The 18,403-nt window shown below is 37.5% G+C and overlaps 2 protein-coding genes across 4 annotated transcripts; both read right to left on the reverse strand.

Annotated features, from left to right (window-relative positions):
- Positions 1–184: 184 nt before the first annotated feature.
- Positions 185–8,941, reverse strand: spata6l (spermatogenesis associated 6-like). 3 transcript variants are annotated; one of them, XM_058395283.1, is made up of 10 exons: positions 6,698–8,941; positions 5,408–5,545; positions 5,250–5,298; positions 5,052–5,093; positions 4,815–4,939; positions 4,022–4,105; positions 3,771–3,929; positions 2,225–2,370; positions 1,541–1,634; positions 185–1,466 (listed from the first exon to the last, which is right to left on the reverse strand). In XM_058395283.1, the coding sequence occupies exons 1-10, from the start codon at positions 6,743–6,745 to the stop codon at positions 1,398–1,400; spliced, it is 954 nt and encodes a 317-aa protein (XP_058251266.1). In that variant the 5' UTR covers positions 6,746–8,941; the 3' UTR covers positions 185–1,397. The 3 variants fall into 3 exon arrangements, 2 of the variants coding, with proteins under 2 accessions (XP_058251266.1, XP_058251267.1); XR_009205004.1 differs by having other exon boundaries at positions 1,423–1,466; positions 2,213–2,370; XM_058395284.1 differs by lacking the exon at positions 185–1,466 and having other exon boundaries at positions 1,517–1,634; positions 2,213–2,370.
- Positions 8,942–9,081: 140 nt separating this feature from the next.
- On the reverse strand, positions 9,082–13,086 carry gabarapb (GABA(A) receptor-associated protein b). Its single transcript, XM_058395285.1, has 4 exons — positions 12,862–13,086; positions 10,435–10,513; positions 9,945–10,063; positions 9,082–9,830 (listed from the first exon to the last, which is right to left on the reverse strand). The coding sequence occupies exons 1-4, from the start codon at positions 12,949–12,951 to the stop codon at positions 9,765–9,767; spliced, it is 354 nt and encodes a 117-aa protein (XP_058251268.1). The 5' UTR covers positions 12,952–13,086; the 3' UTR covers positions 9,082–9,764.
- Positions 13,087–18,403: the final 5,317 nt, after the last annotated feature.

Genomic DNA, 18,403 nt, shown 5'->3' on the forward strand with positions numbered 1-18,403 from the left:
TCTCTCTCTCTGTGTCTGCCATACACACTGGCTTATTCTACAGGATACAGTTTTAAAGCTTGTTTTATTCACTATAATAAAATTATAATAAACAGTGAACAATTGTATAGTGAATTAAATTATTAAACAGTGCAGAGGTGGGTTACTAAATGGACAAATCTTATTACTTTAAGCAGGTTCTGTACCTTAGGGGAAATCAGCTCAAACTCAATGACCTCTTATTTTGTTCTCATACTTTTATTATTATCTGGGAAATGAATCAACCGTCACAATGAGTAGAACAGCATGTGTTAATGATTCATTATCACATATTAATCAAGAACAATAGAATGTACTCACATGTATACATACAAGTGCACACCCCTGAATGAAATGTGACGCAATTAATTTAGTGCTGTAATGTATTAGAGATCTTTGGTTGCTTCAGAGAGAAGAGTGGAAAAAAATCAGGTTTCAAGTATCCACCTTAAATAAAACAGCAGCATTTCACTCAGAGAGAGCTTCCTGAGAAGATTTTTTTTGAGATATAAATGATATTAAATCATGATATTATATACACTCACTGAGCACTTTATTAGGAACATCTGTACACATATTTATTCATGTGATTATCTCATTGGTCAACAGAAGTCAGGTTCCACTTCTATCAGCCAAGAACAGAAAGCTGAAGCTACAGTGGGCTCAGACTCACCAAAACTGGCCATTTAAAGACTATCAAAATGCAGACTGGCCTGATGAGTCTTTCTACTGATGGTAGAGTCAGAATCTGGCACCAACAGGATGAGTTCAGTGCAGGCTGGTGGAGGTGGTATAATGGTGTGGGGGATGTTTTCTTGTCACACACTGGTCCAATTAATTCCAATCAATTATCACTTGAATGCCACAGACTATTTGAGTATTGTTGCATCACTTCATGGCCACAATTTACCACCTTTAAAAGGCTATTTCCAGCATGGCAATGCATCATGTCACAAAGCAACAAGTCTTTTCAACACAGTTTCATGAACATGACAATGGGTTTAGTGTACTTCAATGGCCTTCCCAGTCATTAGATCTGAATCCAGTAGAACACCTTTAGGATGTGATAGAACGGAAGATTCACAGCATGAAAGTGCACCTAAAAATCTGCAGGAATGTCAACATGGACCAGAATCTCAAAGGAATGTTTCCAACATCTTGTAGAATCCATGCCATGAAGAAAGGAGGCTGTTTTGAGAGCAAAGGAAGGCTCTAACCAGTATTAGTATAGTGTTCCTAATAAAGGGTTTGGTGAGTGTATAATATAATTGTATAATATTATATAATGAATCATTTTCATTTTAATATTGAAGCATTCTTGTGAACATGTTCATAAATATCCATATTTTAGTATTTTACATCTATTTTTACCCTTGCTCTCAGAAAGTCGAGGGTTGTGATATGGACCTGCGTTCCAACACCTCATCTCTTTCAGACTTGGTTGCACCCTGCCATCAGAGAGGAAAGAACATGTAACAAGGCACATATATGGCATCAGTGTGTGTAAGAGTGTGTTACTCACATAGGCCAGTCTGTGCATGGCTTGGGGAGAGATGAGGAGACTGCGCACTCGCTCCTGAACCTCCTCCCATGAATTTGGTGAATACAGTAAAGAACTGTTGAAATAAAATATGCAATTTTTAACATATTTAAGGTTGCGAGGCAAATCTATGGATTAATGAACTTATTCTAATACATTATTATATTTAAAGTGACCACTAATTCACAGGGACTTTATAGTGGAAGCTCCACATAATTTAAGCTGCATTTCCTTTATTAAGCTTAAGAGAAAATGAGGAGACAACTATTTATAGATTGGATGCATTTCTCTGTAAATATACAGACAGAATGTCTTCTATAAAGATTATTTGAAAATGTGTGGGTTCGTACAAAAACCTGAAACATGAAAGCTGTACATTATCTTATATTAATCTTTTGATATCAATTCCAAAATGTTCCACTCCAGCAATGGAATAGATGCTAAAGTGGGCACAGGTCCTGTAAAACAGGACTGGAGAAAGACTAAGTGACAACTGTACAGTATTGATGAACCTGCATGAACTGTAGCCTTAGATTCCTCTTATTGACCAGAGTGACATAATTGCAACATATATCATGTACTATAGCTAGAAGAAACATAGCCATAAATGAAAAGCAAGAGATGGTGACATTCAAGAATGTAAAAAACACACACATTCACTCAAACCTGTTCAGCTTCGGGCAGGCCGTTTTGGAGCGACTCAGTGCAACTGAGCTGGGAGATCCCTCATGTCTCGATAGATGATTGCACTGGGATGGTTTCTCTGTGTTGTCAAGGAGCTCATCAGTCTCTGAGGAGTTATCATCAGCGAGCTGAAATAATAAACAGACAGAAGGTTCATCAGTGTGTCAGGATTTGCCTACAAAAGACACAATGTTTAGATCTCAAATTGAACCGTCAAGACACCTGGTGTCCAAAGTTTGGAGCCATAAAGCTAATGTAGTTCATATGTAAGCAAATCTCTATAGTTACAGTTTATCACTGTACAAACTGCATGTCTAAAACCACACCTTCACCTCAAAACACCTTCAAGGTTGACAGTTTTATCTGTTTTAACTATTCTTTTTATAGTCAAGATCTCTGGCTGCTTTTATGATATTTGTCACGTACACCAGAATAGGCTTGTGGTTCCCGTCAGGTCTCATAGTTGTCACCATGGACAGGAGACAGATTTCAAAACCATCAGATGTAACAGAAAACAAGTTGTCAGTTCATTAGGTCATATTCCGGCCATTCACTGAATCATCTATACTAAAACAATTATATGAGTGGAAATTAAATATAATATTAAATGAGAAATACAATGAGTAATAAATTTGACAGAGCGGTAGCTATTTTTAAGTCAATTGTGGTAAGCAGAAACGCTGTGCTTGACATTAATTAGCTATTTCATTTCTGATCAAGAGACAAGAGACACTTTCTTCCTAACACTCATGGAATGTTACATTTGGGCAGTGAATATGAGGTGATAAGACATTACCCATCACAGAACATTCCAGTTACTATGTTGCTGTAGCCTGTTACTTGATGTACTGCATGTTCCACACTGTATCTTTTGCCTGTTATTGTATTGTGCTAATTGTGGTACTGCTTGTACATCATGTATTTCTTGTCTTTTATCTTGCTGTTGATTTGTACTGTAACTTTGCACTGATTTGCACTACATGTTGTCCAGGCACTATGTTGTATCATGCTGTCACCTTTCTAGAAGATACTGCACCAATGCCAGTGCTGTTTTGTTCTACTGTATACTTGTAATGATTATAAAGCTCTCTACTATTGAATATAGCACTACCAAGCTACTTGTGTGGATTCATATAAACTTTCCTGTGCAAAATATACAAAACAGTTATTACATTTATTGATTTATTACAATTCTTCAGTTTTTAGGTGCTAGGTTTTTAAACTGCTGTTCCTATTACAGTCAGGTTAAAAAATGGGATGAGTGTTCATGCCCTGATCTTTTCTGGGGTAGAACAAAATAACAGAATATCAGTATATAAATTGCTCACTGATTAGTAAGTGTTTTGTTGTTTATTCTCCATGTGTACATGGTTTTCTATCCGCAGTAATGAACTTTGTGCCCCCTGCTGGACACTTCTGTTTATAACACACAAGTGCAACAATATATACAAGCATACAGACGAAATTATATTATTTTAATAGCTAATTTACCTGAAATAATGGTGTAATTTGAGCATGTAAGACTTACATGTCTATTTACAATTTCAGTTTTGTTCCAGTTTGAACCGGAGCTCCTGAATGGGGAGAGGGAACGGGACCTCGGCATCCCTGTGCTCCTGAGACCTCGTTGTGCAGAGTAGCAGCCCTGATGCTTGGACAACTTTGCTCTTTTCCGTGTTATTACTCTCTGGTAATTAATAAAGAGACAGTGGCAGTAGAAATTATTTCTGTAATATGTGCTGTTTTATATGATGAAATTGCAGAAAGGCAGAAATATACCACAGGGACACTCTGGGAAAGATCCCTCTCAGAACACTCGCTGATTTTTGTCCTGGTGGAGAACTCTAATCTTGGAGAAATACCCTGAAAGGGAAGCGCCAACAAAGGCGTTATTACATTACATATGTGTTGAAACTAATAACATTATACAGTACTAATTTCCTTCCAGGATGAAGTGTATGAATGAATGAATGAATGAATGAATGAATGAATGAATGACGACATTAATCATCACATTCCTGACTGGAAAAAGTGCATTTCCTCTGTAGTGCCTTTCCTTTATTAACACCAAAAACCTCATAGTGAAGCATGGTGTCACTTGATCTTGATGGAGGTTACTGCTGCAAGACAAATGTGTGTGTGTGTGTGTGTGTGTGTGTGTGTGAGTGTGAGTGTGAGTGTGAGAGAGAGAGAGAGAGAGAGAGAGAGAGACAGATGGTGTTTAACTTGGAGGAATATCAGAGTACATTTTACTAGTAATGCAGAAAACCAATGCTTTCTGAAGGCTTTGCATTTTCTCCTTCTTTTCTCACTTTATATTTATGTTGCTGTATATATATTATATTTATATATTATATATTTATAGTATATTATTTTTCTGGCATACACCTTAAACAGAGCAACTTACATTTTATCCCATTTTAACACAACTGAGCAATTGAGGGTTTAGGGCCTTGCTCAAGCGCCCAGCAGTGGCAGCTTCTGGTGGAGTCAAACTCACAACCTTCCTATCAGTAGTCCAACACCTTAACCAAACAGCTACCACATAAATTCCAGTTAGTATGTGACTTACAGGGAAAGAAGGGTCTCTTGTCATTAGCGCTTCACGGTCTCCTCCAGAAAAAGAAGGCACCAGCTTAGGCTCTGGGAAAAGAAAACTTCTAGCATCGACCTCATATGTGGCCAACACTTCCCCAACTGCAAGCAAGAAGAAATGCACCACAATATTACTCGCTATACTTTCAGTACTCTCTGTTATCAATAATTTTTGTTCCTGATATATCAAGTGCCATGAATTGGCAGAATTTACCGGGAGGAATCAGCTGTATGAGCTCAACTTTAACAGTTTCACCTGCAGTAAATGAAAAAGCATGTAATGCAATAGGACCATACATAAACATTCTTACAAAGCATTTTTGTGTTTGTCTTGCAATGGGTATTAGTAATAGACAGAAAGCAGCTCATCATAAATCTGCATGTAAATCTACAGCAGTAGAAAATATCGTACACTGTAACATTTCAGCAACATCTGCAGGATCACTGGCGTACTTGAATATCTGTCAATAAAGTGAAGCAGATCAAAGGTATGGGTGCAATTTAAAAAAGAAGTGCCTTAATATTAACAATAATAATAATAATAATAATAATGTCCACTAATTATAAAACCTTGCCGAACGTCATCTTCGTCTTAAACAGTAATGGGAACACAGCTGGTAGACATTGTGACATTCTGTACTGGTTCATCAGGCACACACTGAGGTAAATGTCATCCTTCGCCGGTAGGTGCACTCCAGGACAGGTCACCTACAAACAGCAGCACCGATCAGCCATAACATTATGAACACAGACAGGTGAAGTGAATAACACTGATGATCTCCTCATCATGGCACCTGTTAGTGGGTGGGATATATTAGGCAGCAAGTGAACATTTTGTCCTCAAAGTTGATGTGTTAGAAGCAGGAAAAACGGGCAAGCGTAAGGATTTGAGCGAGTTTGACAAGGGCCAAATTGTGATGGCTAGAAGACTGGATCAGAGCATCTCCAAAACTGCAGCTCTTGTGGGGTGTTCCCGGTCTGCAGTGGTCAGTATCTATCAAAAGTATCCTTTAAATCCTGTAAGTTGTAAGAGCCCATGAAGGTCCCACTTAGAGGACTTAAAGGATCTGCTGCTAACATCTTAGTGCCAGATACCACAGCACACCGTCTGGGATCTAGTAGAATCCGTGCCTCGATGGGTCAGGGCAGTTTTGGCAGCATAAGCGGGACCAACACAATATAAGACAGGTAGTCATAATGTTATGCCTGATACATATCTAAATATCTTGAAATATGGCCCTGAAATACCCCCATTCCTTGTTAGTGTTTTCCCTGCTCTAATACCACTAAAACACAGGTTAGACCATGGAAACCACTAAAACACACCTGTCAGAGGATGGAAACCACTAAAACACACCTGTCAGAGCATGGAAACTACTAAAACACACCTGTCAGAGCATGGAAACTACTAAAACACACCTGTCAGAGCATGGAAACTACTAAAACACACCTGTCAGAGCATGGAAACTACTAAAACACACCTGTCAGAACAGTGTTTTTGTGGCCTAAAAAACACTGAATATAGGCTGAAAGCCAAATGGCGCTACAATATAAAAGTAGTACACTAGCAATGGTGTGTAAGCCTCAGCTTCATGCTTTAAGTGGACTAGTGCACTCACAAGGGGAGTACAAATTCTTATTGGACTGAGCCAATATCACAGCCCTACCTAATAGCTTTTTAATTTTTATGTAAACGTCTATTTATTATTTACTAATATTTCTTTTTTGTTGTTGTTGCTTTAAGAAAATCCACAATCTGACTGATACCGTGCAAATAAGCATGGAATAACTATATAAAACATCAAATAATTATATAAGTCTTCGGTTAGAGAGAAGAGAAAAAGGCAAAACGCCGCTTACCGCTCTAACATAAAGTTCAGCCACCACTTTTACTGCTTTAGGAGGCATTGTTTAAATAATTGTAATTCAAAAGGTTAGATTTACAACCTTTATTTTAGAAGAAAATAAAACACTGACTTCCTGAACCTTGACACAGCTGATACAGCGCAATGTAAATTCAACATAGCGTCGCGTTTCCATGGTATTTCATTATATTTTTATTGGAGGCTTTTATTTTCCCTTTAACCAGGAAGTACACACCGGAAGTTGGAAATGGGATGTTGGGATTTGTAGTTATAATAGTTTGAAGCGTTTCTTACTATTATAATCAGATTTCTGTTGTATTTGTTTTTTTTAGGACGACAGCATAACAGAAAATAGTAATGAAAAAATAGATATTTAGAAACAGTGGTATAATTTAGCAAGGCAAAATGTGTGGTCAAATGTCTCTTTGCTGTTATATTAAACTAAAATCTATCAGGAAGGCCAGATGTCGGAGCGTGGCTGTGTGGATTTGTGTTCATTTAGCCACAAGAGCATTAAAGAGGTCACGTTTACATTTCTGTCATGATGCCCTTATTTACATTTGATCTCATTTTATACATCTGAGCAACTGAGGGTTAAGAGCCTTGCTCAAGGGCCCAGTAGTGGCAGCTTGGTGGACCTGGGGTTTGAACTCACAACCTTCCAGTCAGTTGTCCAACACCTTATCCCTCAGGCACTAATAGTGGGCAAGGTGTGTCTTGAGTACAGTCAGTGTTCCAGTTAATTTCAAAGGTATTCAGTGGGGTTGAAGTCAGGGATCTGTGTAGGACACTCGAGCTCTTCCACTTCAAGTTCCAGTGATGGGGAAATCTTAAACCTACAGCATACGAAGACATTTTAGACAGTTAATGTTCTACTCCCAACAGTTTGGGGAAGATCCACTTGTGATATAGTATGCCATTTTTAGCATAAGTGTTTAATCTTAATAATAAAGGGAATAAACTGCTAGGTCCAAAGCTTAGTTTTCTAGGACTGTAGAAATTATTTGAACTCTTTAAAGTCATGAACAATTTGAAATGCAGGACAAGAATTATGTAAAACTGATCAACTTTTTTAATCTAGTATGTTAAGAATCAGAGACTTTCTGATGCATGCTAACCTTACACTGATTTATTCTGAACATGGAGCTGTTTAAACAAATGCTGCGGAGGAAAACTTTCAAACAGCAGGGGAGTGGTGCTATATACACCGATCAGGCATAACATTATGAGCAGTGAGAGGTGAAGTGAATAACACTGATTATCTCATCATTGCACCTGTTAGCGGGTGGGATATATTAGGCAGCAAGTGAATATTCTGTCCTCAAAGTTGATGTGTTAGAAGCAGGACAAATGGACAAGCTTAAGTATTTGAGCGAGTTTGACCAGGGCCAAATTGTGATGGCTAGACGACTGGATCAGAGCATCTCCAAAACTGCAGCTCTTGTGGGGTGTTCCCGGTCTGCAGTGGTCAGTATCTATCAAAAGTGGTCCAAGGAAGGAACAGTGGTGAACAGGTGACAGGGTCAGGGGCAGGCAAGACTCACTGATGCACGTGGGTAGTGAAGGCTGGCCCGTGTGATCCGATCCAACAGACGGACTACTGTTGCTCAAATTGCTGAAGAAGTTAATGTTGGTTTTGATAGAAAGGTGTCACAGTGAATACATAATGTTATGCCTGATTGGTGTAAACACAGTCACAATAAAAAGCAATTGCAGTGTCCTAATTTAATATATAATCTGCACTGTAAATCTTGGCAGACTGTGTAGTGCTACATCTCCACTGGAAGTGAGCATTATAGCTGGAACACTTGTTATATACGGGTTTCGAAAATGTACAAGTTGCAATTTTGCCTCATACCATCCATACAGTTCATTTGCAGATCCATTCATAGAAGTGTGTAGCTGTAGGTTGACCTTTTTTTTTCTTTTTCTTTCAAAAAGCTCAACAATGGCTCTTGCATCCTTGTATTTTACACTTGCAGATATATTTCATAGAACTTCAACCACTGAGCCACTACATTTATCCTTCAGTGCACTTTATAGACTGTCATGGTGGTGTAACAGGTAGTGTTGCTCACAGCTCCAGGGTCCTCGGGTCAACCCTGTTTGTCAACTTTGTCAGTGTGAGTTTCATCCTACCTCCGAAACACATCAATCTGTTTTTACCTCTATGTATGAATGAGTGTGTGTGAATGAGATGTATTGGAGTGTGAAAGCATACACACACACACACGTTACGTAATGCTCTGATTTCTGGATATATTTAAGAGTGCAACTAACGCAAACATGACTAAAGTTTAAAGTTGTTCCCTTACTTTCATTTTTATTGACTGAGAATCTACTGAGTCTACTGAAACAAACAGGACAAGTAGACAGTGATGGTTTATCTATGTTTAGTTTATAGTGTCACCTCAAGTTAAGGGTATCAGAAATGCAGCTGAATACCGAGTTCAAAAAAAAAAAGAATAAAACAGCTAAATAAACCAACTAAGATATACAATCTCAAATCAAATTACCTAGAATGATCCAGGTACAATAACTCTCATTAAATATTCATATTATATTGAAGGAATATTTTGAAACAGAACTGAAGAAAGAGATGTTTTTTGTTATTTCTTTTTTACAAACCACTTATCAGCAGCACTTAAGTGTGCAATGCCCCAAAATCTATATTCTAAGCACTGGGAGAGCAATTCACTAGGTTTAGTGAAACAAAAGATTAACTGCAAAATCTAGACAAACTCATTTTTACCAATTAAGCTTCATCTGATAGTCTACTGCTGCCAAGTGGTGAGGATCATAATGAGGATCAGCTTGGGGCCACTTATAAAACAAATATTAGAAGGGGGGGAAACCCTGTAATAAAGAAAAATGACCTTCATGTAGTAAATGACTAAATACCAAAAATTCCAGACTGAAGGAAATAACATGAAATGGGAATAAAGAAAAGAGTAAAAGTGCATTTGATGTCAGAAGCTCTGAACTCTAGGCTGCCGATATGGGTTTATATACTCTTGTAAAAGGAAGGGAAAGGAGGTGGGGAAGCTATTTTCCCTTTGGTTCTATTCTCCGTACACACTTTCATCACTGTACGCGATGTAGAGGAAAAAATCCTCTTCATGATGCTCCTGAAAAAAAGAGAGAAAGGAATATTATTACTCAGGTTTTTTTTAAAAAAGAAAGCAATATGTGAAAAGATGTGGGTTCTTTCTTTGATACAGGGCATTTCAGGTGTGGCTTACCTGGTATAACAGGCCCATGGTTGCAGAGGTAGGAGGAATGACATTGTTTACGAAGAAGAATAGAGCGTCTTCAGCCCTTAGGTGGATTCGTTTTCGGATGAGAAAATAGAACTGGCCAACTGCAGAAAAACAGAAATGACAGATAATGGGACTCTGACCAACACAAAGGATGTGAAGAAAACAGCGATATATTCCACTGGTTTCACTACAGCGCCTGGTTGTATAATCGATTTGGTCTGGCTAACGAGGGAGCCATTATTTTTACAGCAGCATCAGAAGCTGAATAATGCCTTCACTAATTATATCGCTCGACATGAACTGCAGCCAAGCAGGTCTCAGATTTCAGTGTAAGAATTCTCTCAGAGTAAATTATACATGCATGGTAAAGAGGTTAAACCTTGAGTAATAGACAATCATTAACAATTTAACAGGCGATAATTTACAGGTTATATTTAGGTGTTTTTTTTTTTGGCTGTATTGCATTGCTTACCTGTGAGATCTGAGGGGACCAGATATTTCTTCTTATCCAGATCTCCTATTCTGGCTTTGGGAGCTTTTTCAACAATTACCTAGTGGCAAAACAAAAAGCAGAAACTTTTACATGTGCTATAATGATCCAGCACTGAAGCAGAGGTCACATAGGTTCTGAGGTGTGTTGGGAAACGATTACAAGTAGTACATGTACTTCAGTTTAGCTTAACTAACTGATGAACCAGTTGTATGGTGGTTTAGCAGACAGTATATGTTTGACTCAGGGTTGGAGGTTTGATTCCTGCCTCTGCTTTGCATGTGTGGTGTTTGCATGTTCGCCCTGTTCTTGGGATTCCTCTCGGTAGCCATACTGATATTAGGCTGATTCTCTAAATTATCCATAGCGTGTTATGGCTTCCCCTTGGATATTCTCCATGTTCCCCATAACCCTGGGTAGGATAAGCACTAAAGAAAATTTACAGATAGAAGAAACTAATGGTCCTTTCATACTGTAGGACAGTATGAAATATAATATATAAATATATAATATATATTCAGGGTTTTAGTCATTCCTGGGTTTGTGTGCAGCAATCACAGGCATGTCAGAAATATAGACAAAAAGGAGTCCACATCAAAACCACTTGAAGCAACAATTCAACCAAAGATTTTTTTAATTTCAACAACTCTGGGTGACTTCTGCTGACATGATCAACAGCAATCGTTGGTGACTTGATGTGGGCGTGTCCAGATGCATGACAAAGCTGAGAAAAGTCTATGAAAATACTGAGCGATTCGAGGCAGCTACTACCAAGAGGAGTGAAGACGCCAGAGCGCACGTGATCCGTAGCACAGAGCGCACGCTGCTTCACCATCGTCCTGCATGACGTGAAGCATAAATACACTGCTGAATTTTATATACAAAGACTAAACCTCCCTCTAGAACGTTTCATGAAAGGTGCAAGGAAACTGATTTGTTGTGGAACGCTAGTTGCTCCACCCACTATAACAAAAGAAATAAACTGTTAAAATGGCAACCTGTAGTAGGACCGCCTACTGGTGACTTCACAGTACAGCCCGTGGAGACTTACAGCAACAAAATCACTGTTTGTGCGTAGCATTTCATTGAAAACACGATAAAAATGCTGATATGTAAAGGGTTTTATGTAAACGTTGTCATCAAAAACGTCTTTACGAATAAAAAAAAAAAAAAGATTTAGAAATTTCTTTCGTCATTACATTTATACAACGATTTTATGTCTTTTTTTTTGTTTGTTTGGCTAAATTTTCACAACTGGACTGTGTGTTTTTAAACAGTCCATAAATACCATGATATTATTGGCCTAATTTATCATATATTCCAACACTCCTAGTGTCCAGTTTTATCTTTGCACAAGGATTTCAGTGTATTTTTCATTCCTGGGTTTATGTGCACTGATCCCAGCCATTTTGAGATATAACTTCATATTCACCTTGTTAAGTGGAACAAGTTCTTTGTTATCCTGGATATATCCCTTAAAATAAAAAGTGTTTACATCCCTTAACGTTTGTCAGTAACAAAAAAAAGAAAGAAAGAAACAGGCTGAATCTCACATGTTCCTTAACAAAGAGCTTGCTATAATGTCGACGATGTATTTTCTCACTGTGTTGGGGAACAACAAACAGTGATCAGTGGGGGAGAGAAGGTTAATATTATATAGAAAGGTACATCTTATTCTTATTTAAATGTTACTATATGCAGCAGTTAACTACGCTGATTGTTAAACTATATACAAAAAATACCAAAAAGGTACATGAAGGTTACTAGCTTAGCTTTGTGTATATCGATTAGAAAGACAAAAGCATTAGCATGTCACCTACCTTAGCTAGCCGTCTTGCTATTACACAGAACATAACCGTACAAAACAGAAATGTCATGAATCGATTCATGTTACGTGAATCGATTCTTTTATATTCAGTGTAATTGATTCATAAGTGACTGATTTGAAAGTGAATGACCCTGAATCGAATCTTTCGGATCAGTCACTTATGAATCAACTTAAGATACCACACGTCAAATGTTTTATAAATTTCACCCCCCCATCCCCCCATCGACGTTTCAGCTGGACGGATTTATTTGGCTCATCGGCCAAATATGTCAATTAAATAAATCAACTGAATTTGCTAGCACTGACTAATAAAAGTCCTGTGTGATGTCGCAGATCACAGAGTAAAAACAAGCTGCTAACAGGATGCTAACTACTCGTGTCCTTAGGTCGCTGTTCAGCTCGAGTGACGCAATCCCGTGTTTAATAAACCTATACAGATCTCACACGTATCCATTTACACTTAAGCAACTAAAACAGAAAGTGTATAAGTATATTTTTTTTAAAACGAACGTTACACCCTCTAGTTTCGACGGCTTGAACAAACCAGCTGTTAGCAAGCTCGGCTGTTTACAGCTACTTACAGGAACCCTGTCCGGGTATTTCTTCCTGATTTTCTCTCCCTCTGATCGCCTTTTCTCAAAGGGATGCTCCTCTTTATACTGGAACTTCATCGCAGCTCAGTGTCACAGGCTGCAATGTAATTAAATGTCGCTTATAAACGATGATCTCTAAAGGCAAAATTGGACAGTTCAACTAGCAGCGCTGTTTTGTGACGGTGGTTTTTCCGCGGATGAATACAATAACAACGCATGCGTCAAACAATGTTTTTAAAGCTTAGATGTCACACAGACTTGCTGTGACTTTCCATCTCGCTTTTTGAAGCTATACTCTAAAAAAAAGACATCTGATCTAAATCTAATATAAATAGTGATACTTGTGGTTTACATTTACGTTAGTGATATAGGCACTACTTTCTCATGGCCCACATTGTAAACCCCCATAGCGCGGAAAGGTACAGAGTTATTAGGTCGATGTTTGTGCTGTCCTCATGATTAAGTGGGTGGGGAGAAGTACACAGGGTTGCCAGTTCCGTCTTTTTACCACGACAGGTCTGGTTTTAAACATGATGTGTTTTGGGGGTGGGTAGAAGGAATCCAGAGAAACAAGAGATGATCTATATAAACATGGAGAGAACGCACAAAACTGTACACCGTCAATAACCCAAACTCAGGACTTGGATTTGGGGATTTCTGTGAGGCAGAAAAGCAATGCCACTAGATGATTTTACTCCTGGAAATATAGGTTATTTTTAAGTTTAGACTAGATATTGTTTTGTCTTTAGTTTTGGGCTGCTTTATCATGCTTACCTGGCAACTTTGTATCCATGGTCAGAGGTGGAAAACAAAACATGAACAGTACCAATCCGATCCACAATTTTCCTTTGGCCTAGATTTGGTCCACATAAGCAACTGTCCTTATCAGAAAACTGTTATTGTTTCATCTCTGTACAGCATGAGCTATGCAAGAAGTGAACCATGTTTAAAATAAAAAAAGTTGATATGAACTACATCTGGGACTGGGAGAATGTTTACACAGCTGAGATGTGGCCCATAGGTGGCTACCAGTGGCTGACACACCAAAGCAAGTGACACTACAAATGCTTTCTGTTCTATAGTTTAATGTGGTCCTAACCATAATACGTATACAAAATCAGTATAATAAGTATAAGGCAGAATCAAAATGTCATATTAATCCAAGTTACAATGTGATATGTTTTTTTTAATATTTACCAGGTCCTGGGTTTGATCCTAAACTTGGTGTACAAGTAGTGTCCTAGTGGTGCCTTCTCAACATGGATGAATTTTCCCACTACCTTGTGCCCATTATTCTCAGGAACTGATAACTACTAGACTTCTAAGATGAGTGGAGCATATTTATGACAGGGAGTGGAAATTTTACAAAACAGCAAGACAGCACTGATGTGTCATTTGTCATTTTAAAGTTACGTTTGGTCAAGAGTGCAAAATAATGTAGATGTAATTCCGGTTTCATTTTCACCAAGTCATCAAATACACCCAAAAAGCTACATACCTCAAACAGTTGTGCTCAGTATTTAAACCTACAATTACATTCAGAACGATCCAAGTCAATCTGAATACAATATGAATATGAATACAATGAATAACAATATATCTGAAAATAATATGGATCAAATATAGTTTATATGTATAACACTTAACAGACACATCTGTAGTCTGTAGACACTCTTTACATTATGTAAGTAATTCTCATGTAATAGAATAATTCTAATGTAAATAATTATGTAAATGACTCAGTTACATGGACATGTTTACTATTCAGTGATTTAAAAAAATTTGAAACCAAATACAGAAAGGATTCAGTGCTTCTGTGTCTATTTCAGGATACAGTAAAAAGGAAAGTACTCAGTCATGTGCAAATAGGTAAGTGAACATACAAAAAAAAATGAACTGGTCACACACCGTCTACTTGCAGCGCATTCAGCGGCCATCTGAGGTCATTTTTTCCCCTTCTCTGTGCTCTGGGATCTTGAGTTCATCAGCGGTTAACTGTGTGCACAGTCTCAAACCATTAATAGTAGTAATATAAAAATGTTATTCTTTTAATAAATGCATTTGATCGAATTGTTGCATCATTCCAATTTTCATCAGTGCAATTAAAAACACTCTAAGGAATAGTCTAACTGTGTACTTTGCAACAATAAAAAGCTGCTCACATTAATGCTATAAATGAGTCTTCACTTATCATGTTGGGAGGCAAAAACATATTGATCGTGTTCTTCATCAGGAATATGACACCAATCTAATAAAAATACTTTCAACAACAAATATTTGCAAAATAGCACCAAATTACAGACATACACAACAAATGTGAACTATTTGTAAGTTAATTATAAAAAACACAATATGGACAGTATTGACACTTCTGTATTACTCTAGCAAACCACATTCATGGCCCTGGTAGCTAAGGCTAGACTGTTGCTAATTGTACAAATACAACATTTCTAGATAATGTATTTTATTTTTAGTGTAAATATAGAATAAAAGTAAAGGGTCATTAACACCAGCATAACAACATTCCTCCCTCAGTTTACCCACCCTCTGTCGTCTCTGTCAGCTCTAGTGAAATATGTATCCATACCTGTCTGTCACCTATGGGTGCAGTGAAGCAAGTTTTTCCCCTAAAGTAAGTAAAAATTCCCAGCAAAAAAAAAAAACTTAAATCAATAAAACACATTTTTAAATTGCTGATCAGTAATAATACTCTAAATCAGTGTTGGCTATGAGGTATGGATTCCCATATGATTCCCTACAATCAGTTGTCTATGTAGTTCAGCCACATAATGTCAACCCAAATCATCTAAACACTGTGTGGTGCTCTACAGTGGAGATTAAAATTAGAGAACAATTTATGAACACTTGATTCTTTCAGGAATAATGTAATCTTCACTGCTCAACATTTATAGGAATCTTTGTTATAGCTATACCATGCTAATAGAGCAGTGTTTTACAAAATAACCAAGGCAAAAAACTTTATTTTGTAGATCAAAATGAGAGAACAGCAATGACTATAGCACAGAGAAAGATTACAACTAACATATCTGAAGGTTACAACAGTCAACAATTAGTAGGAAGTGTACAGGCCCTTGTTTTGAATGACTTCAGCACATCTGCAGCCACAGGACATCACCAGTCTCTCGTCGCTCACACTGCTCTGGTGTGATTTTAGTCCACGCTTCTTCCAGTCTCTTCCACAGTTCAGTGACTGTAGTGGGTTTATTGGCCATGACTTTGTCACCAAGGGTTTTCTATTGGGTTTAGATCAGGATTCTGGGCTGGCCATTTCATTATTTTAATGTTTTCAGCTTCAAGGAACTGCTTTAACTGCTTTGCTGTGTGACGGGGGCAGGGTCATGCAAGACAATTTCTGGCTGATTGGGAGATAAATGCAGGGAAGGAACCACATCTCGAAGAAGGGCCTGATAAACATTTGCATTCACTCTGCCATATAACTGTACAAGAGCCCAAATCCTTCTGCAGAAAACATCCCCCAAATCATGACAATTTCCCCTACACCTTTCAGTGTATTCTTTACACCCTTTGGATTCAGTCTTCCCCCAGTTTGATGACGAACATAAAGTGTTTGATGACAAACATAAAATTTACCCAAATAAATTAAACTTGTTTTCATCACTAAAGTGAACTTTGGACCAGTTCTTCTCTGTCCACACAACATGCTCCTCATCAAAGGTTAGTCTAGAGTTTTGATTCTTTCTGCTACTGAGAGTTTTGGTCACTGCAGATTGGGCTTTTAGTCCAAATTCTCTTAAATGTCGAGACACTGTCTGATGAGACCGATCCTTACTCTGTTCAGCGCTGAACTGGAGAGCAATCCCAGCTGCAGTGTTGAACCGATTGCCCATTGAGATTCTCCGCATTATCCTGTCTTCTCTTGCATTTGTCTTTCGTGCATTTGCCTTCTTGGGGGACTTAAATGAGCTGTAAGTGATGTTGTAATGATGCAATATTCTAAAAAATCACAAACAACCAACTTCTCTTGCTATGGCTGAAAGGGTCATCTCTTTGGCCTTCACCTGGACAACCTGCTGCCTGAGGGTTTCAGTCACTTTAGAATGACTCACCATCTTGAAAAGTCAGTGAAAACTGGAAAGTTAGGCTGCCAGTTAAATAGGGTTTGTCAGATAATTATAGAAATTAACAGCTGGTGCCATTAGGTTAACACCAAATACCTGGGAGGTATCTGAAAGTGTTCTCTAATTTTGATCAGTGTTCCTTTTCAAATGTCATTGAAATTTTTTATTCTGCGCTTCAAAACACATGTAACTCATGAAACATGCTTAAAAAAACTACGCTTTTACTCCAGTTTAGATCATTTCAAATAGGACTAAATGACCTTGAAATTTAGGAACTTGTAGGTTGTTCTCTAATTTTGATCTCCCCTGTATATACATCACTCATGTTAGCCACACCTGTGTGTTCTGGTGAACGTCATATTCATAAAAAAAAACAGCACTGAAATTCCCCTTCATTTTAAGTATATTCTGATTTGGCCTAGTTTCATTCAGCCATGCCAGATAGGAGTCTAATGTACAAATAACTGCTGCATGTAAACCATAAATAAATGTACAGCATTGTGGCAAAAAAAAGAAGGGGTTGGCTTATTTTTTTATAAAAAAAATAAAATAAAATAAAAAGTTATTAAATCATTCCTATATTTAAAATATTTAGTAGAGATCAGTTAACAGCACTAAAGACAAAATAAATTAGCAAAATCGTCTCGGGTACATTTTCTATCGATTTCTAAGGAATTTGGTACGTTTTTCTAAGCATTTTGGAGATTCTGTATATAAATAAATCAAGATGGACATTTCACATTACCAAACATGTGGGCATGCTGTCTGGGATTAATCAGCATTTTCAGGCCACTGCTAAAATTCAGAACTGTACATCATATGGTTTTAGGTAACTAAAATGGTTTAAAAATCTTTCCATTTGAAGTGAACTCTTTCTGAGCTACAGTGATGGAAGGTACATACTGTACAAAACCAAGCTCAAATAATGGTTAACTTGCAGGTAATAAAAAAACAAAAAACAAACAAAAAAAAACCCACCAAGCAAACTTCACAATGTCATGTGTTTTATTAATCTCAGGACTGGAGTCCAAGGGAGCTGCCCTGAGACTTGAGCAGAATCTCATACTATCGAGCAGATAAACATAAAATCAAAATCAAAATAGTAGCAGTTGCTTATCCAACTGTTGAGTACATTTATACAGACTTACAACACAATATTCATCCCTTGCATGTCTTTATAAATGTTTGTGAAAAATATGCCGCTTTTTTATTTTATTTTGACGTTTGTACCGGAGACTGTATTCTCTGAAAGCATCCAACATATGCTGTTCAGTAAAAAAAAAAAAAAAAAAAAAAAAAAAAAGGTCATGAAAAAATTTAAAGGTCAAACTGCCAACTTAAATTTGTCCTGTTAAAATATAAACCATTAAATACTCCGGTCTTTAAACATGAAACGTCAACAACAGCCTAATAACGTTCAATTCCCCCCC

Source organism: Hemibagrus wyckioides, linkage group LG07, assembly GCF_019097595.1.
Source record: "Hemibagrus wyckioides isolate EC202008001 linkage group LG07, SWU_Hwy_1.0, whole genome shotgun sequence".
Lineage (NCBI taxonomy): Eukaryota > Metazoa > Chordata > Actinopteri > Siluriformes > Bagridae > Hemibagrus > Hemibagrus wyckioides.